The 27,038-nt window shown below is 39.2% G+C and overlaps 1 protein-coding gene across 1 annotated transcript in view; it reads right to left on the reverse strand.

Annotated features, from left to right (window-relative positions):
• The window catches only part of RAB31 (RAB31, member RAS oncogene family), a 266,550-nt gene that overhangs the window by 121,208 nt on the left and 118,304 nt on the right, over nucleotides 1-27,038 (reverse strand). The window contains exon 3 of the mRNA XM_049900176.1: nucleotides 6,142-6,223. Within this exon, the coding sequence (XP_049756133.1) occupies nucleotides 6,142-6,223 (82 nt within the window). The remainder of the gene's footprint in view (nucleotides 1-6,141; nucleotides 6,224-27,038) is intronic.

Raw genomic sequence — 27,038 nt, forward strand, 5'->3', positions numbered from 1 at the left:
GTAATGGGAATCCAAGGTCAAGGGAGAGTGTTGACATATGGTGGGGCTGTTAGCCAATGTCATAAAACAATATGTGTACTAACTTTAATGAAGAACTAGTTTGCTCTGTACACTTTTATCTAAAGTGCAATTAAAAAAAAAAAAAAGCTCACAAGTCCAAAGCTTTGTCTAGAATGGGTGAGGACATGAACAGGAAAGAGTTCCCTTGCCAAGGAAAAAGGAAAGACTAAATTCCACAACTATAGCTACTTCGTTGGGATCTTTTTATAAACCATTTTCCAACATGGAGAGGGATCCACCTCAGTCAAGAGGTAGTAATTAAGTAGAAAGTCAAACATTACCTCAACAACAACAACAACAACAAAACCCGTTGCCTCAAGTCGATTCTGGCTCAGAGAGACCCTACAGGACAGAGTAGAACTGCCCCATAGGGTTTCCAAGGCACAGTTGGTGGATTCAAACTGCCCACCTTTCTGTCAGCAACAGAACTCTTAACCACTGGGCCACCAGGGCTCCAATCTGTACAGTTTCAGGTTTTTAAAAAGGTAAATCAGGAATTTGGCTTTGGCTGGAATTTCATAGACTGTGTAAAAGCAAAGCTCGGTGGGGAAAGATGGAGGCGAGATGTCTGAAAAAGTCTCACGGTGGAAGAAGTTGGCCCTCCAAGTAAGAGAAGCCCAACAGGGGCCTGCAGACTGAACTCTTAGCACCAGTCCTTCCCTCTTGCATGAATCCATGCCCTATTTAGGTCAATACAACTTTTCAGTTCCTCTCACTAAAGGTCAAGTGTCTTTTCCACCTCTTGACTTTGAGCTCAGTCATGTAATTTGCTTTGGCCAATGGAATGTAGGTGGAAGTGCTCTTCTAAACCTAGGCCTTGAGAGACCTCCTGTCGCTCCCTTGCCCTCTTGTGTTTCTGCACCGCCATGAGAAGAGCATTCCCCAGAGAGCTGCCGCTCCAGCCCCAGAATGAACACATAAGGAGCAGAGCCCCACAAGCCAACGTACAGTTCCCAGGCTGAAGCACCTCAACTAGAGTCCCTGAGCCATGTTTGCAACTTTTCTGTACACATACGATTATTTAAAATAAAAAGAATGAACATACTCAGCCATATGCCAATTTTCAAGATGAAAGGTTCTGAATTCTAAATAAAATCTTGTTTATTTAAGATGGTACTTAGAATTTTAAGCTAGTTCAATCTTATATGGATAAAATCAGCTTACTCAGTCCTGCGGTGTAGTTGTCATTGAGGGGTGCCGTCAAGTCGAATTTTGACTCATTGCAACCCCACGTAACAGAGCAGACTGACCCATAGGGTTTTCTGTGCTGTTATCTTCATGGGAGCAGATCACTAGGTCTTTCTTCCATGGAGCTGCTGAGTGAGTTCAATTCGCCAACCTTTTGGTTAACAGCCAAGCGCTTAACCTTTACATCACCAGGACTCCTTGTCAGTCCCACATAGTGTCATTCAATTGTTCATACTTCGCATTTCTTTCATTTTCAATGTTTTACCAAATTAAAAAACAGAAAAAGGATAGTAGTAGTAAATTATATCATTTGCTACGTGACTCTTTTCCATAATGTCATTTTTACCATTATGTTCAATGCCACATAATTCCTGCTAGATACTGGGGACAGGGAAGGCTATTTTTCAGTCTATACACATATTCTTCAATTTCATCTGTATAAAGTATAAAATAGTGAGTTTGATTTCAGAAGTTAATCTGTTCAACTCAGATGTGTTTGTCCAGTAACACCGAGTTTTTATCCTAATAACAAAACCATCATTTAGCCTTTGTGGAATTGGTGACTATGGTTCATTTGAAACCACAATTTAAAATGCACAACCACCATGATTTAGGCAGTCTGTTAGGAGAGACAGACAGTTATAACACTTACTTCAAGCAACATGAAAGGTTAAGATTATATTAGCACATAAGAAAATCCTTCAATGTTAGATTCTTAGAATGATGTTGCTCTGATGAATCAGAACAAGATAATGACGCCTAGAATTCCTCCAAGATATTGACATTTTCAATGTAGCTATCCTATGGATTGTGATTGTGTTTAAAGAAGAAACTGAGCGATTTGAAAGCACACATACACAGAAGATGATTCCATTTCCTATAAGACATTTTTAATAGTATATTAAATAGATAAATAAAACAGGTATTATTTTCCTCAATTTAAGTCGAAAAACACAGAAGGAAATCAAAAGGAATCTTGGTGGAAAAGAATGATTTGTTGATATATTAGGACATAAGTCTTCCCTACCCATCACAAACACTGACCTACAGGAGACAGGAGGAAGGAGCTGGGCAGATAAATTCCTTTCTCTTCCATGGACTACTACGGGGTGCAGTTCCTGCTTACACGCCTCCAAAGGTGTCTCCTTTAGAAGGTGTTTTAAAAGGGGATTTACAGGACATGAAACTTACATAGGTAAACACTTGATTAGTCAGGGGCTGCTAATTAAAATTATGAATTATCCTAAACTCTGGATTCTCACTTCTTGGAGAGACAGACAAGGAACAGAATCACTAAATAAATTAAACAGTAGATTAGAAGGTGAGCGAGCGATGGGAGGACCCACTGTGTTTTCTTCCTAGCTCAGTGTCAAGCAGAAACCGGAATAACGGCCTTCACAGAGAACAGGATAACAATCCCACACAGCCTGCACTGACGCTACAACATGGCAAACCAATGGATCTTGTTCCTCTCACATCCCTCTGCAGAGCCACAACAAACTGAATACACAAATTTTGAAAATGTTAAGCTTCTAACAAATTGAATTTAACATCGATTGGAAAATGGTTAAACAAAAACAAATTTTTTAACACAGGCACTCTATGGATTACATATAACCACTGAAAGTATGAGACCACATACATACGTCCACCATATATGGTTGAATGAATGCCAAATTCAAACAGCATGTCAAGAATGAGTCCTCGCTCATACACAGAGAGGAAGGAGGAGGAGGAGGATGCTTTTATATTTCCAGTGCTCAGAGGGAAAGTAGTTTTTCAAAAGTATGAATTGGTACAACCAACAAAATATAGAATTAGTACTGGGCAATGAATAGGGCATTAACTGGAATGCTGTGTGCTAGGCAGAACTTGGTTCAATCAGCCTAGAAACAAATACATACTGAGTAACTAATACATGCAACACAGTATCCCCCTTTGAGGACACAAAAATATGTGCCTTTATATTGTCAAATCATAAATCCAAAGAGATTGCTCAAAATTATGAAAACTAAAGCAAACAGGAGCAGACTTCTACAAAGATAAGGAGGGACAATAAAATCCAAGACTCCAGTAATTAATGAGACAGAATAAACTGAAATAGGCAGAAAAACAGCAGGGGGTCTTATTTTTAGCTCAAACATTAGGCGACATCATTCCAAGCACAATTAAGGCTGGTGACAAGTTGCCCAAATGACTGAAAAACTGCCATTGCTGAAGAGATTACTGGAGACTCAGACAAGGACAACCTGAGGATCGCTAACCCAGTACTTCAAGGATTAGAGGTCAGACGGCCAAAAGGCCTTGTAAATATTGCTCCACAATCGCCATAATCATCACCTAGGTTCTCAATAGCATTTACCTGAAAGTGTTTTCCAAAACTAAATCTCTCTTTTCCAGAAACATAAAGAAAAAGTATCACTACAATGGAGTTACACCTTGTACATATAATACTAGTGCTTTTAAAAATTACAGACAGGTCAAATTTTTGGAAAAGCAATAAAAATAATTTGCTTTGAGATGATAAGTGGGTCAAACTGCAAAGTACAATAGTCATTTTAGCACAGTACCAAATTTCTTCTAAAGGAGTCAATCCCTTGAAAGCTAAGTTGGAATAGGTAAGTGACAAATACTCTGTTTAGATCACAAAGAAGCTGCCCCTTATCAACACTGTGTTATCAAGTGAAAATACCCTGTGCCGTGGAGTCGATTCTGACTCACAGTGACCGTATAGGACAGAATAGAACTGCCCCATAGAGTTTCCAAGGAGTGCCTGGCGGATTCAAACTGCTGACCCTTTGGTTAGCAGCCATGGCACTTAACCACTATGCCACCAGGGTTTCCCAAGTGAAAACAGCAGATTATAAAAGTATCATGATCCCATTGATACACAATTATCAACACACATAGATATCTGAAGAATGACCATCTATTGTCAATAGTGGAAATACCTGGGTGATGGGATTTAGAATGATCGACTGTATGGCTTCTGTTTTATTTTTCTTATCAGAACACAACTATGAAGCTCAGGATCCAGACGGCTGGATTCAGATCTCAGCTTAACGCCTTATTAGGTGTGTAATCTTGAGCAAGTTACTCACCACTCTGTGGCTCAGTGAATTCGTCTGTACCTGGGGATAATGACAGTCCCTACTTCGTGTTGTTGCTGAGAAGAATATGACACACATAAGGCGCTCGGAACAGCAGACGGAAAAGCACGCACTCAGGAAACACCAGTGGGTAGTATCGCTGCTACTGATGCTAAGTCAGCTACTTGCAAATTGATGTATTATGCTCATTAAAAGCAGCTGAAAACCAACTAGTTTTGTGGCCAGAAGTAAAAAGGGGAGCAAGAAAATCTCTCTGCCTAAGTGTAAATAAAAAAATCAGCAGAACAATTACAAGCAGATCAACTACAAGTATGTCCAGATGTAAAATCCCTAAACATTGTCTTCCTTGAATCTGTCATATTTCCAAAGGTAGACCCAGGTAAAAAGTTGCTCCAGGCAGTGACTTTATGTGTGAAAACGTCTGTCTTTCAATTTAGCAGCAAGATAGGAGGCATTGTAACCACGTTAGCATCTGTAAGCCAAAAGATTCATCCTATTTAAAATAAAAAATTCTTTAAAATGTTTTAATCTGCAAATGCTGGAACTTGTCAAAGTTTTATTTAGAAGGGGATTTATATGAAATGAAAATTATATAAGCAAACACTTGATGAGTTAGGAGCTGATAATTAAAATTACTAATTATCCTGAACCCCGGACTCTTTCTTCTTGGAGAGACAGACAAGAAACAGAACCACTAAATGAATTAAACAGTATATTAGAAGGTGAGAGAGTGATGAAGAAAAATGAGGCTGCTAGGAGGACAGGAAGTAAGTAGAGTAGGGTGGGAAAACAAAGGAGTGCTGAAATTCTAAAAGGGTCACTAAAGAAAGTGGCATTTGAGCTTGCCTCAGAGGAGAGGAAGTTCAACCAATTCTACATAGTTACCAGCTCTGATAAAAGTTTGGATGAGGCTGAAAACTCTTTGTGAAGACAAGTGTTGGTTATGTGCCTCCTTCATCCTAGCCATCCCTCCCCATCCTGATGATGTCTACTCTAGTTATGCAAATACCCTGATACAGTTTGTGTTGGTATGCATTATTCCACTTTTTAAAATCTGAAGACACAGGTTTCTTAAATAAATATCTTCTGCATATTTCCAGCATATAAAATGAATTAAGAAGAGAGAAGTCATCTGTTGTTCCTGGTAATCCATCATCCATTCTCATCTTCTAGTTAGAGAACTAAGGTTTTCCTTGGAGACTAAGCTGACCTTCCGCCACTGTGGTCCAGGTGGGGCTGATACTGCCCCCTACCTCTAGGGGTCAGCATACTACCCAGCACACTCAGGTGGAGCGCCAGGTTCCCCCGAAACCTTGTATAGCATTAAGTTTAAGGGCGAGCACGTGACACAAACTAGGCCAATGAAAACCCAAAAGTGCTGAGACTTGTGCTGCAACATGTGGGAAAGAGGTACTCTCCTTTGTGGGGCTGCTAAGGTGGCAGAACACAGCCTGGAGCTGCTCATGGGGCCATCCTTGGCACCTGTGGGGAGCAGGGAGCGGGCCTGCCTAAAATGGAGCCAATCTAGAAGCAAGCAAGCAAAGAGATAGGAATAAAGAGACAGGTGCCTCTGACAATATAGTCTGAGGACTTGAACTCAGCCCTGACTCGATAGGTACCCCTTAGATCTTCATATAGCTGAAGAATACATTTCCTTTTTCGCTTAATTTATTTTAACCTGGGTCTCTGTCACTTGCAACCAATAATCTTGCATAACACAAGGAGATCTTCAGAAACTGAACTCCGTATTTTCTCTAGAAAGCCAACGTGGGCATGTACTTACCCGCTCCTGGCCGGCAGTGTCCCAGATGAGGAACTTATGAAGCTCATTTCCACAAGGCACAGTTTTAGTCATAAAAGATGCCCTGAAAAAGAGTCAACAGCTCCGTATTACTAGTTACTACCTACAGTCATCACAAAGATCCCTGTTCAAACAAGTTAACTTTATGCTTCAGCGGGACTCCGAAATCTCTTATTCTCAGAGAGCCACTAAGAGAAAGAAGGGCTGACAAAGTCATGTCACCCAAAAAAAACAAAACACAAAAAAAACTCTGGATTTTCTGTTAGTCCAACTGAAGGTTTAGGAAAAAAAGCAAAGATACTTCGAGAAAACATCTCCAAATACATTTAGCTTTAATTGTTCTAATACTCCCCAGATGTCAGGAAAGAATATGTCCTTAGGTTTTGAAAAGTTATTCCAACAGTTAAGAGTACGAAGGACAGCTGGTAGGTTTAGGTGTTCCGGTTTTGGCTTCAGAATGCCACAAACAGAACACAGCCTTACATATTTCCCAGGTTATTTTTGTTTGGGCGATAAAAAACCAATACGTAAAGCAACTAGCAGAATGCTGTAATTCCCAGCCTACTTTTATAAACGCAGGGATAAAGACTGGCAACTGAACAAATATTTATGCTTTCTCCATAAAAAAGGAAGGATTTGAGATTCTCAGAAGATCATGAAATACTTGATGACATTTTATTTTTTGCCTTTATCCTCTTAATAAGCCTATTCTTTGTGCGCATGAAACATGTAAAAAGTCCAGTAAAAGGAACGTTTAATATCCTGAAATTTTCTTCTGTGAGACTGAGCTTCCCATTCATTAAAAATAACAAGCATCTTCCAAGAGTGAGATAATCTGATAATACAGTGAAACCTGTGAGATCGGAACTCGACGGCACTGCCTTGTTTTCCCAGGTCTTGCATGTTTTCCACTGTTGACAGGGTGCAGTCTTACCACTTCTCTATCGCTCTCTATTAGTGGAAAATATTTGAGTTTTCCTCCTCTGACAGATTTCCACCTTACACAGGTCCCAGCTTCTACAGGTTTCCTCGTATAAGCCCTGTGATGTGATGGTTAGGGAACATAGGCCACCTGTGCAGCATTCTTGCCACAATGTTTAATTGGAACTTAACCATGAGGAAACAACCAGGCAGATCTAGAATGCAGAACATTCTATAAGACAGCTAGCCTGAATGCTTCAAATAAGTCAATGCTGTGAAAAACAGAACAAAAGGCAGGGAGATTGTTCTAGAATCTAGATTAAGAGAGAGGAAAGAGACAAAACAACCAAATGCAATGGATGAACCTTGACTGGATCCTGGACTAGCGGAGGGGGTAAGCTTTTAAGAGACATTTTGAGGTGGTGGTTGTGTTAGTTGCTGTCAAGTTGATTCCGACTCACAGCAAACCCATGTGTGCAGAACAGAACTGTTCCACAGGGTTTTCAAGCTGTGGCCTTTAGGAAGCAGATCACCAGGACTTTCTTCCAAGGGGCCTTAAGGTAGGTTCAAACCGCCAACCTTTCAGCTAGTAGTTGAGTGTTTAATCATTTCTGCCACCCAGGGACTCCACATTTTGAGGACAATTGGGGAAACTTAAACTTGGACTGTATGTCAGATAATATCATCAAGTCAAAATTGATTTTCCAGGTGTAATAATGTTTTTATTCTCAGGAGATGCATACTGAAGTTTTTAGGGGTAAAGTTCCCACACCAACACCACCACACGCACCAAATATTCATAACCAGAAAGTTCAAATAATCAGCCTACACTTGCACTAAGCAGAAATTCTAAGTATTTTTCTACGTGATATTATCCAATATTATCAAAACCACATCTGCTCCGTGATTTTTTTTTCTTTTTAAAATTTTATTGTGGTACAATACAGATGACAAAAATTTGCTATTTTAGCCATTTTAAAGCATGCAATCAGATTGATCTTGGCAGAAAGAATACCAGAAAGTTTACTTGTGTCTCATTGACTACGCAAAGGCATTTGACTGTGTGGATCATAACAAATTACGGATAGCGTTGCAAAAAATGGGAATTTCAGAACACTTAATTGTGTTCATGAGGAACCTGTAGATAGACCACGAGGCAGTCATTCGAACAGAACAAGGGGATACTGCATGGTTTAAAATCAGGAAAGGTGTGTGTCGGGGTTGTATGTTTTCACCATACTTATTCAGTCTGTATGCTGAGCAAATAATCCCCAAAGCTGGACTATATGAAGAAGAACATGGCATCAGGATTGGAGGAAGACTCGTTAACAACCTGTGAAACGCAGATGACACAGCCTTGCTTGCTGAAAGTGAACAGGATTGGAGGCACTTACTCAGGTCAAAGACCACACCTCAACATGAAGAAAAAAATCCTCACAACTGGACCAATAAACAACATCATGATAAATGGAGAAAATACTGAAGTTGTCAAGGGTTTCATTTTACTTGTATCCATAATCAACACCTATGGAACCAGCAGTCAAGAAATCAAGTGACATAGAGCATTGGGCAGGCAAATCTGCTGCAAAAGAACTCTTTGAAGTGTTAAAAAGCAAAGATGTCACTTTGAGGACTAAGGTGCACCTGACCCAAGCCATGGTATTTTCAATCGACTCATATGCATGCAAAAAATGGACAATTACCAAGGAAGACCGAAGAAGAGTCGATGCCTTTGAATTACAGTGTTGATGGAGAATATTGAATATACCATGGACTCAGAAAAACGAACAATGTGTCTTCGAAGAAGTACTGCCAGAATGCTCCTTAGAAGCAAGGATGGCAAGACTTCATCTCAAGTACTTTGGACATGTTATCAGGAGAGACCAGTCCCTGGAGATGGACAGCATGCTTGGTACTGTCAGCAAAAAAAAGAGGAAGCCCCTCAATGAGATGGACTGACTCAGTGGTTGCAACAATGGGCTCAAACATAGCAAGGATTTTGAGGATGGCACAGGACCAGGCAGTGTTTTGTTCTGTTGTACATAGGGTCACTATCAGTCAGAACCAACTCAACGGCACCTAACAACAACAAAGTGTACAATACAGTCACATTAATCACATTCAGAATAACATTTTTAAATGCATAAAATTAAATACACAGGGCTGCAAAGGAAACCAATTATCTTGAAGTGCAACTATCAAGTATTAACAAATAAATCTATGATATACTGAGAGATGTGTGTCTTTATTAAGCCGTTAATTAATTAGCAAGAGCCAATGGTAGGTCTGATGGTGACCATCATTTCCCACAGAGAGGAGCTCAGACTTCTCTCCGAGCTGGCTCGGCACCGTAACATGATCAGAAAGTGCCTCTGATTCATTGGCTGTGGCTTGTCACCTCCCTTCATGGAGGAAGAAAATGCTGAATTTCCGTTAAGGTCAGGCACAATCAGCATGTAACTGTTTTCTCATCCAAGTCTGCGTACCCCTGAATTTCACCAATGGGTGTTCCATGACATTTTATTTCTTTAAAAGTGATATAAATCTCAGACTACTGATAAGTGCAAACATACTACTTTTACCATTATAAAAGCAACATATGTACTTCACAAAAGAGATATTGAAAATAAACAAAACAAGCAAAAATCATTCATAATTTCATCTAGTCAGTTACTGCTAATAAGTTGGTATATGTCCTTTTAAATAATTTCTATACAGCTTTAACCCCCAAAATTTATTGTACTATGCATGAATTCTGCATTTTCCCCAATTAATATATCATGGACATCTTTCCATTTCTATCAAAGTAGCTCAATATCATTATCTAAAATGGCTTGATATTATATACCACCTTTTGGATTTATTCAACACCCTGTTGAAAGACATTTTGGTTACCTATGTTTCACTATTATGACAAAGATTCAATGAATATTCTTGCACTTAAATCTTTTTGTCCTTGTACAACTATGTTACAGACTGAATTGTGCTCCACAAATATACGTCATAAATCCTAACCTCTATGCCTGTGGTTATAATCCCATTTGAGAATGGGTTGTCTTTGTTACGTTAATGAGTCAGGATTAGTGTAGGGTGTGTCTTGAGTCTATCTCTTTTGAGCAAGTGAGCAGAGATGGGGAAAGACTGATGCTAAGCCACATGGAGATCTCCAAGGAACCAGAAAACAAGCTGAAGAGACAAGGACCTTTCCCCAGAGCCGAAAGAGAGAGAAAACCCTCCCGTAGAGCCAGTGTCCCGAATTTGGACTTCTAGCATCCTAAACAGTGAGAAAATAAATTTCTGTTTGTTAAAGGCATCCACTTGTGGTATTTCTGTTACAGCAGCACTAGATGACTAAGACTATTTCCTCAAGCTCAGTTCTTAGAAGCAGACTGTTCCGTATGCTCTCAAATCCCAAAAGGTATGTCACTATTATGCTTTCAAAATACATATGTATAAGCATTCATAATATGAACTTAGAAACAGAAATAAGTGCATCTTTGTGAGGCCCTCTAACATTAACTATAAATCATTAGAGACCTGTAAGCCATTAGAAAGTTATTTTCAAAACTTAGGAACTTAGACATAGAAGCACGTGAAGTATGTGAAGAATGTGGTCAACAACCTTTAAGATTACTTTGACCTAGCATTCTGTGATAAAAGAAGACATAACATAGTTAATCTTTGTAAACTAGCCTTAAGACATAAGTCTGAACAACCTCCCTAATGTCTAAGCTTGAAGAAAAAATGTGATACTTGGCTAATCTATAACCCAGGAGAAAAGACATAAAATACTAGTCTTTGACGTCACAGTGGACCTTACACCGTGTGAGGCCAAGGTGAGAATTTCATATATAAACCCTGAAGTTTTGCTCACTCTCTGAGAGAATGCAGGCGCGAAGGGATCTTTCTCTAATCTCTTACTCTCTCTGAACACCGACAGCCTGCTGAGCCTCTGCTGCTGGTCACCGGAGTCAAGCCTTCCTCCCCAAACTTCTGGTTAAATGGAAGTGCCTGAAATCTAAAGATCTGGACTCTAACCATTGAGCAACACTGTAATTGTAATTGTGTATGCTGAGTCTCTGGTTCTAAATGAATGTTGTGAAGTCTGATTTGGGTGACTTGCCATGACTACCTTGCAATAAACTAAATGAGCTTACTCATGACAAATCTGAGTATCTCTCTATTATTTTTCTAAGATGAAACTGTACATCACACAGACATGCTCCCCTTTTGCTATAAATGCCAAGTAGTAAGTTGTACCAACCTACTCACTCCTGGCAGCGAATGAGACAGCCTTTTCCCCAACCAATCTTTCCAACTTTTTCCAATATGATAGGTATAAGTGATATCTCATTTCTGTTTTTATTTATTTTGTTTATTTTACATTTGAGCATCTTTTTAGTACATATTCTTCACGTGTATTTTTCTTTTGTAAATCTCTACCTCATGATCTTTGCCCACTTTTCTATTGGGGTATTCATCCTTTTCTTATTTCTTAAGAATATTTTAAACTCTTTGTAAAAACATATTTTAAATAATATTTTTCCAGTTTAACATTTGCCCTTTAGTAACTTCGTTTAAAAAAAAATAACTTTGTTTACCCCACTTTTTTTTTTTGTTTGTTTACCCCCACGTGTCTCTCAGTTTGACATACTGTGGTGGCTTGCATGTTGCTGTGATGCTGGAAGCTACGTCACCAGTATTCAGATACCAGCAGGGTCACCCATGGATGATGGGCTTCAGCTGAGCCTCCAGACTAAGACAGACTAGGTAGAAGGACCTGGCAGTCTACTTCTGAAAAAGAATTATCCAGTGAAAACCTTATGAATAGGAGAAGAACACTGATATAGTGCCAAGAGACGAGCCCCCCAGGTTGGAAGGCACTTAAAACATGACTGGGGAAGAGCTGCCTCCTCAAAATAGAGTAGACCTTAATGATGTGGGTGAGTAAAGCTTTCGGGACCTTCATTTACTGATGTGGCACGACTCAAAATGAGAAGAAACAGCTGCAAACATCCATTAATAATCAGAACCTGGAATGCACAAAGTATGAATCTAGGAAAATTACAAATTGTCAAAAATGAAATGGAATGCGTAAACATCAATATCCTAGGCATTAATGAGCTGAAATGGACTGGTGTTGGCCATTTTGAATAGAACAATCATACAGTCTACTATACTGGGAATGACAACTTGAAGAGGAACGGAGTTGCATTCATCATCAACAAGAACATTTCAAGGTCTATCCCGAAGTACAACATAGTCAGTGATAGGATAACATCCATACACCTACAAGGAAGACCAGTTCATACAACTATTATTCAAATTTACACCCCAACCACGAAGGCCAAAGATGGACAAACTGAAGATTTTTATCAGCTTATGCAGTCTGAAATTGGTCAAACGTGCAGTCAGGATGCATTGATAACTACTGGTGACTGGAATGGGAAAGTTGGAAACAAAGAAGAAGGACCGGTAGTTGGAAAACATGACCTTGGTGTTAGAAATAATGCCAGAGATCAAAGGATAGAATTTTGCAAGACCAGCGACTTCTTCATTTCACCAACATAAATGGTGAGTATACACGTGGACCTTATCAGATGGAATACACAGGAGTCAAATTGACTACGTCTATGGAAAGAGACGATGGAAAAGCTCAATATCATCAGTCAGAGCAAGGCCAGGGACGACTCTGGAACAGACCATCAACTGCTCATATGCAAGTTCAAGCTGAAACTGAAGAAAATCAGAGCAAGTCCACGAGAGCCAAAATATGACCTTGATTGAGTATATCCCACCTGAATTTAGAGACCATCTCAAGAATAGTTTTGATGCATTGAACACTAGTGACCGAAGACCAGATGAGTTGTGGAATGACATCAAGGACATCATCCATGAAGAAAGCAAGAGGTCATTGGAAAGACAGGAAAGAAAGAAAAGACCAAGATGGATGTCAGAGGAGATTCTGAAACTTGCCCTCGAACGTCGAACAGCTAAAGCAAAAGGAAGAAATGATGAAGTAAAAGAACTGAACAGATGATTTCAAAGGGCGGCTTGAGAAGACAAAGTATTATAATGACATGTGCAAAGACCTGGAGAAGGAAAATCAAAAGGCAGAACATGCTCGGCGTTTCTCAAGCTGAAAGAACCAAAGATAAAATTCAAGCCTCCAGTTGCAATAGTGAAGGATTCTATGAGGAAAACATTAAACGACGCAGCAAGTATCAAAAGAAGATGGAAGAAATATACAGAGTCAGTATACCAACAAGAATTAGTTGACTTTCAACCATTTCAAGAGGTAGCATATGATCAGGAACCGACAGTGCTAAGGGAGGAAGTACAAGCTGCACTGAAGGCACTGGCGAAGAGCAAGGCTCCAGGCATTGATGGACTATCAATTGAGATGTTTCAAAAAATGGATGCAATGCTGGAAGTGCTCACTAGTCTATGCCAAGAAATTTGGAAGACCCAGCCAACTGACTGGAAGAGATCCATATTTATGCCTGTTCCCAAGAAAGGTGATCCAACCGAATGTGGGAATTATTGATCAATATCATTAATACCACACACAAGCAAAATTTTGCTGAAGATCACTCAAAAGTGGCTGCAGCAGTATATCGACAGAGAACTGCCAGAAACTCAGGCTGGATTCGGAAGATGAAGTGGAACCAGGGATATCATTGCTGATGTCAGATGGATGGATCCTGGCTGAAAGCAGAGGATACCAGAAAGATATTTACCTGTGTTTTATCAACTATGCAAAGGTATTCATTCGACTCTGTGGATCATAACAAATTATGGATAACACTGCGAAGAATGGGAATTACAGAACACTTAATTGTGCTCGTGAGGAACCCGTATATAGATCAAGAGGCAGTTGTTCAGACAGAACAAGGGGATACTGAGTGGTTTAAAGTCAGGAAAGGCATGTGTCAGGGTTGTATCCTTTCACCATACCTATTCAATCTGTATGCTGAGCAAATAATCTGAGAAGCTGGACTAGATGAACAATAACAGGGTATCAGGATTGGAAGAAGACTCATTAACAACCTGTGTTATGCAGATGACATGACCTTGCTTGCCGAAAGTGAAGAGAACTTGAAGCACTTACTGATGAAGATCAAAGACTACAGCCTTCAGCATGGATTACACCTCAACATAAAGAAAACAAAAATCCTCACAACTGGACCAGTGAGCAACATCACTATAAACAGAAAAGGTTGAAGTTGTCAAGGATTTCATTTTACTTGGATCCACAATCAATGCCCATGGAAGCAGCAGTCAAGAAATCAAAAGATGCACTGCATTGGGCAAATCAGCTGCAAAAGACCTCTTAAAAGTGTTGAAAAGCAAAGGTGTCACCTTGAGGACTAAGGTGGGCCTGACTCAAGCCATGGTATTTTCAATCGACTCATATCATGCAAAAGCCGGACACTGAATAAGGAAAACCAAAGAAGAATTGACGCCTTTGAACTGTGGTGTTGGAGAAGAATATTGAATATACATACCATGGACTGCCAAAAGAATGAACAAATCTGTCTTGGATGAATGCTCCTTAGAAGCAAGGATGGCGAGGCTGCGTCTTACACACTTTGGACATGTTATCAGGAGGGATCAGTCCCTGGAGAAGGACATCATGCTTGGCAGAGTACAGGGTCAGCAGAAAAGAGGAAGACCCTCAAAGAGATGGATTGGCACAGTGGCTGCAACAATGGGCTCAAGCATAACAACAATTTTAAGGATGGCACAGGACTGGGCAGTGTTTCGTTCTTTGGTACAGAGGGTGGCTAAGAGTCACAATCGACTTGAGGGTACCTAACAACAAATTTGTTTATGGTGTTTTCCATTAAAGATGTCTTTAAATTTTATGTAGACAATTATATCAGTATTTTCTTTGTTTGTTTATTTGTTTTTGTTTTTACCTTGATCTAAGCCACATTTTCACTCATTCCCCGAAACATTCTAGGGGTAAATAAGACAACAGCCCTGCCCTTAAAAAGTTCTCCTCAGGCCTAAAAAATAAGGTTCATGCTTTTAAAGTCAAAAAACCAAGCACAGGAGATACCTAGTCCAACTCTTTCACTTTACAAACGAGGGGAAAAAACCTGAAACCCCAAAAGACTGCCTGTCCCTGATCAAAGGAAATACTAGTGACATGGTCAGGAATAGAGTCCAGCGGCCCACACTGTCAATCTGAATAGAAGGACACTTACAAAGTCCTTTAGTGTCCTCACCTATAAAGCAGGGCCAATGCCTACTGTGTATGCTCTAGGGGGTTGTCGTAGGGTCAAAGGAGGAAATGGATGCCTGTCAAATTTCCCTTAGTAACAGTGGTACTGTTTTTCAAGCGTGTGTGTGTGTGTGCGTGTGTGTGTGTGTATGTGTGTACACCTTGTCTGTTCCTGATTCCTTTCCACTAGGGGAAAGACTACCAATTTTTGAAATCTTTTGGTTGGCTGGGCTTTTTTTTTTTTACAGCTTGAGAACCTTGGGCCTCTTTTTTCCAGTATATTTTACCTTCTGGAGAGGTGGAGGGAGGCAGCATCTGCAATGGTAAACTGACCTCATCAACTGTGGAATCCAAAATCTGGCAGAAAAGTAACACAATTTCCTTGCTAAAGTGGAACTACACAGAGACAGACACATATATTTCAACATGCCAACAAAATCTGTTTGAGTAGCAGAGCTAAGATTTTTCAGTGAGTCACAGAAGATGCTAAGAATTAACCCGTTAGTCTTTTCCCAATGGCCTGTGATTATAGTGGGAAGAAGAGGTGGACTTTAAGATTAGACTCACTTGGTATGAATCAAGTTTGCTTCTCAATGGCTGCGTACAGCTAAAATAAGCCACTAACTGCTCTGACCATGAGAGGCCAACAACGCTGCTATGAAAAGGCAGGAAATGAAAGGTCTACAGTACCAGGCAGAGAATTTACAGAGGTAAAGTGGGCTAGGTATAAAATTAATACTGATAAAAATTAGAGTAACAATAAATAGTAGAAACTGTGATAGAGTGGAGGGGCCTGCCCGCTCGAATGGAGCAGCTGCTCCACTGCAGCTGGTTACTGCCATGTGGGTCTACCGGCCCAGTGCTGCCAGAAAGGCTGATTTTTCAAGGGAAGTGAAAAATGCAAGTTTATTATATGAAAATCTCCTGATTCCTCAATATTGGCTTAAAATTTTTAAAACACTCTGCAGGCTAAACAAAACATGTCTATAAGCCAGATTCCACCCATCAAATACACACCAGCTTTAAGATAACCACTCAACTTTTCCTAAGTACTCCATTTATGCTGTCTTCCCCAAAATTTATATGTTTCACTTAGAAAGTGGTCCTGGTAGATTTACGTTTCTGAAGCTGGGATTTGGAGAAGGGCTTGAGAACATTTCCTCAAAATTCCAGAAAGGAGAAATTTTTTGAGAGATTTTTATATTGGGAAATCAAACTATATCAGGAAAAGCAATACATAAGAATGGAAGAGCTGAGCATAATATCGACTCCAGAGGAAAAAAGCAAGGAATGAAGTGAGTAAAAAGCAGAACATACAATATAATATTACGGTCATCTAAAATTGAATTTCTGAAAAAAAAATTAAGGTATGAGAAAATACTTATGTTTGATGTTTAGAGAAAAAATGAATATCATATATATACAATTTCTAAAAATAATACCTATAGCTGGTGAGTTCATAGGAAAATAGGGACAAGTTTTCTGAAAAACAATTAGGCAATATCCAGCAAGAGCCTTAAACATGTTTTTATCCTTTAACTAAGCGCAGGTAGTCCCCAACTCACAACGGAGTTCGGTTCCAATGACTCTGTTTTAAATTGGTTCTGACCTAAGTTGAATATCTCTCTCTCTCTCTTTTTTTTTTTTTTTTATTTTTCAGCATTATTGTCTTTTATTATCAGTTGTCTTTATAAATCCAATCTTTGTCTTTGGGGGTTAGAAACATTACATATAAACTTTCAGGTATATTTTAATATATACATACATAAAAAAAATTGGTTGAATGATGTTGGCATTTTGTCAGCTGCAGTAATAACTCCATTTGCGGAAGGTTCTGGATCATATGGATTATACTTCTGAATGGGGACAGCCTTTCTAGTCAGGAAATTAGTGAGAGTTGTCTTATGGTCCTTTTCTTTTTTTCTTCATATATTGCATCATAACACCTCACTACTTCTCAAATCTGCCTACCAACTTTAGCAAAAGGATCAGCGTTTGGTCCATGTTTCCAAGTAATTGAAGCTGCTGCTTTAGTTTAGAAAACTAAATCTATATGGTAGTGTTTAGAATAATAAATCATAAAATTGAACATCTGCAAGTGAACATCTGAGAATGATAACATCAGCAAATTATGCAATGCAACTTTATATGTAGTGCATATTAATAACAACAAGATGTACAAGAAAAGGGACAGTCTTAAGCACGGTTTGTTACACAGCGAATACACCGTATGTAGGGAACTACCCGTAATTCCATTCCTAGAAATTTAGCCTTTCATAAAGGAATAACCAGATATATACACAAGTATATTTGCCTGAGGATGAAACCATAGCATTATTTATAAAAGTGAAAAGTTTTAAACAACCTAACTGCCTTAAAAAGGAAAACAGCCATTAAAAATGATTACTTTTGGTTTCAGGGGACATCTAAGTCAATTGGCATAATAAAATCTACTAAGAAAACATTCTGCATCCCACCTTGGAGTGAGGCGCCTGGGGTCTTAAACACTAGCAAGCGGCCTTCTTAGATGCATCAATTGGTCTCAACCCACCTGGATCAAAGGAGAATGAAGAACACCAAGGACACAAGGTAATTACGAGCCCAAGAGGCAGAAAAGGCCACATAAACCAGAGGCTACATCAGCCTGAGGCCAGAAGAGCTAGATGGTGCCCAGCTACAACCAATGACTGCCCTGACAGGGAACACAACAGAGAACCCCTGAGGGAGCAGGAGAGCAGTGGGATGCAGACCCCAAATTCTCGTAAAAAGACCAGACTTAATGGTCTGACTGAGACTAGAGGGACACCACAGGCCATGGCCCCCAGACTCTCTGTTAGCCCAAAACTAAAATCATTCCCAAAGCCAACTCTTCAGACAAAGATTAGACGGACTGTAAGACATAAAATTATACTGGTGAAGAGTGTGCTTCTTAGCTCAAGCAGACACTTGAGATTATGTGGGCAACTCCTGTCCGGAGGTGAGATGGTAAGAAGAGGGGGACAGGAGCTAGTTGAATGGACACGGGAAATGCAGGATGGTGAGAGGGAGTGTGCAGTCACATTGTAGGGAGAACAAGTAGGGTCACATAACAATGTGTGTATAAGTTTTTGTATGAGAAACTGACTTGAACTGTAAACTTTCACTTAAAGCACAATACAAAAAAAAAAAAGATTGCTTTCAACATCATTGATGCAAATCAAAACTACAGTAAGATGCCACCTCATTCCTATTGGAATGGCAATGATCAAAAAAACAGGTGTTGGCGAGGCTGTGGAGAAACTGGAACCCTCATCCATTGCTGATGGGAACGTAAAATGGTATAGCCACTGTGGAAAACAATTTGGAGGTTCTTTAAAAAGTTGAACACAGAACTGACATATGACCCAGCAATCCCAGTCCTAGGTATGCACCCAGAAGAAATGAAGGCAGGAACACAGACAGACACCTGTACACCAGTGTTCACTACAGCACTTTTCACAACAGCCAAAATCTTTAAAAACTGAAATGTCCATCTACAGATAAATGGGTAAACAAAATGTGGTGTAGACACATAATGGAATGCTACACAGCCATAAAGAAAAATGAAGTCCTGAGGCATGCCACTATATGGATGAACCTTGAAAACATCATGCTGAGTGAAATAAGTCAGTCACAAAATGACAAATATTGAATGATATCTCACTTATGTGAAATAAGCAAATCTATAGAAACCAAAGATTAGTAGTAGTTATCAGAGGTGGGACAGAGCCGGGAAAAGGGTGTTTTTGCATAGGGGACACTGAATTTATGTTAACGGTGGTGAAATGATTTAGAAAAGTATAGCAAGAATCGTTGCACACCTTGAAGAATGTAATTAATCTCACTGAATTGCACATGAAGAAATTGTTGAGATGATTTTTGTATATTTTCACCACAAAAATTTTTTTTTAAATCACTGTTTTAAAGACCATTTAGGGGTCAGGGCCAAGAAGGAGGAATAGCCAAACACTTCCTACAAACCCTCTTATGACAAAGATCTGAAAAAACAAGTGAAACAATTATATTTAAGACAAACTAAGGGCCCTGAACATCAAAGTCAAAGTTAGAAAATGGACTGAGAAGCAGGGGGATGAAGAGATGGTTCAGAAGCGGAAAGGAGTTACCGGACCTGAATTGCCGGGCGCCCTCAGCACCATTCCAAGGAGTGGCTGCGGCAGGTTGGTACTAGCGTTCAGCCGAACATTCCACAGGCAGAAGCAGCCAGCCGCATAGCCTACCCACACCTCCGGAACCAGAGAACAGCGGTCTCAGAAAAAGCTAAGTATTTGCACGTATTTTACCGCACCCACCCCCTGCCCCCTAGCCGGCTTCAGTGGCTGTTGATTTCCCTGGGCCTGAGATAGGCCCTGCTGAGAACCTGGAGTTAATTGGGGGAAAAGATAATTTACCAGCTCCACTTACCTGGGGAGCTAAGGACAGAAGTGGCTCCTGTCCAGGCATAAACGGTCCGTGGCCTTTGAATACATTTCCCTACTGCATGGACCTGTGTGGGCCTATTTCAGGAGAATAGGCCCTTGTTGACAGACTATAACTGTTTCAGCTGTGAGGTGCAGAGGTGGATGTTTGATGTTTCACACCACTTTGCCTATTAAACAGGGTCCTCACCTGCCCACATCAGGGGCCTAAGGACTGGTGGCTCCACTCAGGTTACCCTGCCACCCGAGACAAGGGTTCAAGGATAACTGTATCTCCTAGTCCTTACAACCAAAAACATTGGGTGCCCATGGCCCATCTGCAGAACCACCCCCCTACCTGTACACTCTACAGAAGAGGGGCGCACTTTCCTCGGAGACACTTGGGGGACGATTCTCAGCCCCTTGCCTTGTTCAGAGCGTGAACCCATGCTGCAACAAGATACTGCTACCTACACCAAACACCCCTGCCTCTCTAAGACTGTAAGACAGAGCCTGTACCACACACTTGATCAGCTATCTGGACACCTGAGCTGAATTCATACAAGAAAAGTGAATGGACTCCTAGACTGATATACCCAATAACAGCTCTAGCCATCTGGTGACAGGACGTCAAAGCTTCAAAAGTGAAAATAATACAGCTAGCTCACTCAAGCAACGTATTTGGGCATATCAAAACAAAACAAAGCAAGAAGCTAGGAAACAGTAAGCAAACATAAAATAAACAAAAACAATAACTTATAGATGGCTCAGAGAAAACAGCCAGTATCAAGTCACATAAAGGAAAAAGACCATGATCGCCTCAACAAGCTCTCAAAACGAAGAATCAAGGGAACTTCTGGATGAAGGTGCCTTCCTGGAATTATCAGGCGCAGAATTCAAAATATTAATATACAGAACTCTTCAACACATCAGGAAGGAAATTAGAAAGGAGATCAGGCAATACACAGAGCAAGCCAAGTAACTAACAGATAAGGCAGTTGAAGAAATTAAAAAGGTTATTCAAGAAAATAATGAAAAACATAATAAGCTGCAAGAATCCATAGACAGACAGCAATCAGAAATACAGGAGATTAACAATAAAATTACAGAATTAGACAACTCAATAAAAAGTCAGAGGAGCAGAACTGAGCAAGTGGAACGCAGCATTGGTGACCTTGAAGATAAAGCACTTGACACCAATATATTTGAAGAAAAATCAATATATTTGAAGAAAAATCGTTCAAAAAAATGAAGAAACCTTAAGAATCATTTGGGACTCTATCAAAAGAAATAACCTACGAGTGATTGGAGTACCAGAACAGGGAGGAATAACAGAAAATACAGAGTGAATTGTTGAAGATTTGTTGGCAGAAAACTTCCCTGATATCGTGGAAGATAAGAAGACATCTATCCAAGATGCTCATAGAGCTCCACATAAGGTATATTTAAAAGAACGTCACCAAGACATATTATAATCAAACTTGCCAAAACCAAAGATAAAGAGAGAATTTTAAGAGCAGCTAGGGATAAACGAAAAGTTACCTACAAAGGAGACTCAATAAGAATAAGCTTAGGCTACTTGGCAGAAACCATGCGGGCAAGAAGGCAATGGCATGACTTATATAAAGTACTGAAGGAAAAAACTGCCAACCAAGAATCATATATCCAACAAAACCATCTCTCAAATATGAAGGTGAAATTAGGACATTTCCAGATAAACAAAAGTTTAGGGAATTTGAAAAAACCAAACTAAAACTACAAGAAACACTAAAGGGAGTTCTTTGGTTAGAAAATCAATATCAGGTATTGACCCAAGACTAGAACACTGGACAGAGCAATCAGATGTCAACCCAGACATGGAAATCACAAAAATAAGTCAAGGAAAAAAAATGCTCAAAACAGGGAAACAGCGACGTTACTATGTAAAAGAAGACAATATTAAAACAATCAAGAGGGACTAAAAAATGTAGTCATAGATCTTTCAGATGGAGAGGAAGACAAGGTGATACAAAGAAATAAAAGTTATGTTTAAATTCAGAAAAACAGGAGTAAATAGTAAGGTAACCACAAAGGAGACAAACTATCCTACACATCAAAATAAAATGCAAGAACAAAATAGGGACTCAACAGAAAAAAAAATCAACAACAAAGAATATGAGGAAAAGAAAATATATATAAACTAATTAGCACAAAAAATTAAGTGGGAAAAAGAAACTGTCAACAACACACAAAAAAGATACCAAAATGACAGCACTAAATTCATACCTATCCATAATTATGCTGAATGTACATGGATTAAATGCACCAATAAAGAGAGAGTGGCAGAATGGATTAAAAAACAAGATCCGTCTATATGCTGCCTACAAGAGACACACCTTAGACTTAGAGACACAAACAAACTAAAACTCAAAGGATGGAAAAAAATATATCAAGGAAACAACAATCAAAAAAGACCAGGAGCGGCAATATTAATTTTTGACAAAAAAGATCTTAAAGTTAAATCCACGACAAAGGATAAGGAAGGACACTATATAATGATTAAATGGACAATATACCACGAGGATATAACCGTATGAAATATTCATGAACCCAATGACAGGGCTACAAGATACATAAAACAAACTCTAACAGCATTGAAAAGCGAGAAAGACAGCTCCACGATTACAGAACGAGACAAAAACACAACACTTCAGGTGAAGGACAGGACATCCAGAAAGAAGCTCAATAAAGACAAAGAAGATCTAAATGCCACAATCAACCAAGCCGAATTTACAGACATACACAGCACACTCAACAGCAGTCAAATATACTTTCTTTTCTAGTGCACATGGAACATTCTCTAGAATAGACTACATATTAGGTCATAAAACAAGACTTAGCAGAAAACGAAACACTGAAATATTACAAAGTGTCTTCTCTGACCACAAGGAAATAAAAGTAGAAATCAATTACAGAAAAAGCAGAGAAAAGAAATCAAATACTTGGAAGCTGAACAATACCTTGCTCAAAAGAGACAGGATTATAGAAGACATTAAAGAAATTCATAGAACCCAATGAGAATGAAAACATTTCCTATCAGAAACTTTGGGACACAGCGAAAGCAGTGCTCAGAGGTCAATTTATATCAATAAATGCACACATCCAAAAAGAAGAAAGGGCCAAAATCAAAGAATTATCCCTACAACTTGAACCAATAGAAAGAGAGCAACAAAAGAAATCCTCAAGCACCTCAAGAAAGCAAATAACAAAAATTAGAGCAGAATTAAATGAAATAGAAAACAAAAAAACAATTCAAGGAGTTAATAAGACCAAAAGCTGGTTCTTTGAAAAAATTAACAAAATTGATAAACCATTAGCCAAAACGACAAAAGAAAAACAGTAGAGGAAGCAAATAACCCAAATAAGAAATGAGATTGGCGATATTACAACAGACCCAACTGAAATTAAAAGAATCATACCAGATTACTATGAAAAATTGTAGTCTAACAAATTTGAAAATCTAGACGAAATAGATGAATTCCTAGAAATATACTACCTACCAAAACTAACAAAAACATAGGTACAACAACTAAATAGACCCATAACAAAAGAAGAGATTGAAAAGGTAATCAAAAAACTCCCAACAACAACAAAAAAAAAGCCCTGGGCAAGATGGCTTCACTGCAGAGTTCTGCCGAACTTCCAGAAAAGAGTTAACACCACTATTAATAAAGGTATTTCGGAGCATAGAAAAGGACGGAATACTACCAAACCCATTCTATTAAGCCACCATATCCCTGACCAAAACCAGGTAAGGACAGCACAAAAAAAGAAAATTACACACCTATATCCCTCATGAACTTAGATGCAAAAATCCTCAACAAATTCTAGTCAATAGAATTCAACAGCCCATCAAAAAAATAATTCACCATGACCAAGTGGGATTCATACCAGGTGTGCAGGGATGGTTCAACATTAAAAAAAAAACAATTAATGTAATCCATCACATAAATAAAACAAAAGACAAGAATCACATGATTTTATCAACTGATACAGAAAAGGCATTTGGCAAAGTTCAACACCCGTTCATGACACAAACTCTCAGCAAAACAGGAATAGAAGGAAAATTCCTCAACATAATAAAGGGCATTTATACAAAGCCAATAGCCAACATCACCCTAAATGGAGACAGCCTGAAAGCATTCCCCTTTAGATCAGGAACCAGACAAAGATGCCCTTTATCACCACTCTTATTCAGCATTGTGCTGGAGGTCCTAGCCAGAGCAATTAGGATAGATAAAGAAATAAAGGGCAGCCACTTTGGCAAGGAAGGGGTAAAAGCATCTCTACTTGCAGATGACACGATCTTATACACAGAAAAACCCTATGGAATCCTCAAGAAAACTACTGAAACTAATAGAAGAGTTCAGCAGAGTGTCAGAATACAAAATAAGCATACAAAAATCGTTTGGATTCCTCTACACCAACAAAAAGAACATCAAAGAAGAAATCACCAAATCAATACTATTTACAGTAGCCCCCAAGAAGATAAAATACTTAAGAATAAATCTTACGAGAGATGTAAAAGACTTATACAAAGAAAACTACAAAACACTCCTGCAAGAAACCAAAACAGACCTACATAAGTGGAAAAACATACCTAGCTCATAGATAGGAAGACTTCACAGTGTAAAAATGTTTAATCCACCAAAAGAGATCTATAGATACAATACAATTCTGATACAAATTCCAAGGACATTTTTTAATGAGATGGAGAAACAAATCACTAACTTCATATGGAAGGGAAAGAGGCCCCGGAGAAGTAAAGCATTATTGAGAAAGAAGAACAAAGTGGGAGGCCTCACTCTACCTGATTTTAGAACCTATTATACCGCCATGGTAGTGAAAACAGGCTGGTACTGATACAACAGATACACAGACCAATGGAACAGAATTGAGAATCCAGACATAAATCCATCCACATACGAGCCAGTTGATATTTCACAATGGCCCAAAATCAGTTGAATGGGGGAAAGACAGTCTTTTTAACAAACGGTGCTGGCATAACTTGATATCCATCCACAAGAAAAATTAAACAAGACCCATACTTCACACCATGCAAAAAAACTAACTCAAAATGGATCAAAGACCTAAATACAAATCTAAGACAATAAAGATTATGGAAGAAAAAAAAAGACAATGTTAGGAGCCCTGATACATGGTATAAACAGTATACAGAACATTACTAACGATGCACAAACACCAGAAGAGAAACTAGATAACTGGGAGTTCCTAAAAATGAAACACCTATGCACATCCAAAGACTTCACCAAAAGAGTAAAAAGATTACATACAGACTGGGAAAAAGTTTTTAGCTATGACATTTCCAATCACCACCTGAACTCTAAAATCTACACGATACTGCAAAAAGTTTTTAGCTATGACATTTCCAATCACCACCTGAACTCTAAAATCTACACGATACTGCAAAGACTCAACTGCAAAAAGACAAATAACCTAATTAACAAATGGGCAAAAGATATGAACAGACACTTCACTAGAGAAGACATTCAGGTACCTAACAGATACATGAGGAGATGCTCAGGATCATTAGCCATTACAGAAATGCAAATCAGAACTACAATGAGATTTCATCTCACTCCAAGAAGTCTGGCATTAATCCAAAAAACAAAACAATAAATGTTGGAGAGGCTGTGGAGAGACTGGAACACTTATACACTGCTGGTGGGAATGTAAAATGATAGAACCACTTTGGAAGTCGATTTGGCGCTTCCCTAAACAGCTAGAAATAGAACTACCATATGATCCAGCAATCCCACTCCTTGGAATATATCCTAGAGAAATAAGAGCCTTTACATGAACAGATATATGCACACCTATGTTCCTTGCAGCACTGTTTACAATAGCAAAAAGATGGAAGCAACCAAGATGCCCATCAACGGATAAATGGATAAATAAATTATTGTATATTCACACAGTGGAATACTGCGCATCAATAAAGAACAGTGATGAATCTGTGAAACATTTCATAACATGAAGGAATATAGAAGGCATTATCCTGAGTGAAATTAGTTGCAAAAGGACAAATATTGTATAAGACCACTATTGTAAGAACTCGAGAAATAGTTTAAACAGGGAAGAATGTATCCTTTGATGGTTACAAGGCGGGGAGGGAGGGGAGCAGTGAGAGGGGTTTTCACTAATTAGATAGTAGATAAGTACTTTAGGTGACGGGAAAGACAACACATAATATAGGAGAGGTCAGCACAACTGGACTCAACCAAAAGGAAAGAGGTTTCCTGAATAAACTGAATGCTTCAAAGGCCAGCATAGCACGGGCAGGGGTTTGGGGAGCACGGTCTCAGGGGACATCTAAGTCAATTGGCATAATAAAATCTATTAAGAAAACATTCTGCATCCCAGTTTGGAGAGTGGCTTCTGGGGTTTTAAATGCTAGCAAGTAGCCATCTAAGATGCATCAATGGGTCTCAACCCCCCTAGAGCAAAGGAGAATGAAGAACACCAAAGACTCAAGGTAATTATGAGGCCGAGAGACAGAAAGGGCCACATATCTAGAAACTACATCAGCCTGAGACCAGAAGAACTACATGGTGCCCTGCTACAACCAATGACTGCCCTGACAGGGAACACAACAGAGAACCCTTGAGGGACCAGGAGAGCAGTGGGATGCAGATCCCAAGTTCTTGTAAAAAGACCAGACTTAATGGTCTGACTGAGACTGGAAGGATCCCAGTGCTTATGGTCCCCAGGCCTTCTGTTAGCCCAAGACAGGAACCATTCCCAAAGCCAACTCTTCAGACAGGGATTGGACGGGACAATGGGATAGAAAATGATGTTAGTAAGAATGAGCTTCTTGGATGAAGTATACACATGAGACTATGTTGGCACGTCCCATCTGGAGGGGAGATGAAAGGATAGAGGGGGTCAGAAGCTGGAATGAACACGAAAAGAGACAGTGGAGGGAAGGAGTGTGCTGTCTCGTTGAGGGGAGAGCAATTAGGTGTATAAAGCAAAGTGCATATAAATTTTTGTATGAGAGACTGACTTGATTTGTAAACTTTCACTTAAAGCAAAATAAAAATTAAAAAAATAAAAAGACCATTTAATAGATTGAAATTCACAACATAATGCTGAATAATAATAAAAAGATACCAAATTATGTATACTGTGTCACCTGAATTATAAATCTGTATATTTTATACACAGAGGAAAAAGTATGAAAGAAAATACACTAAATGTTTACAGTAGTTACCTCTGGGAGGCAGATAATGGGT

This window comes from Elephas maximus, chromosome 11 (genome assembly GCF_024166365.1).
Source record: "Elephas maximus indicus isolate mEleMax1 chromosome 11, mEleMax1 primary haplotype, whole genome shotgun sequence".
NCBI lineage: Eukaryota > Metazoa > Chordata > Mammalia > Proboscidea > Elephantidae > Elephas > Elephas maximus.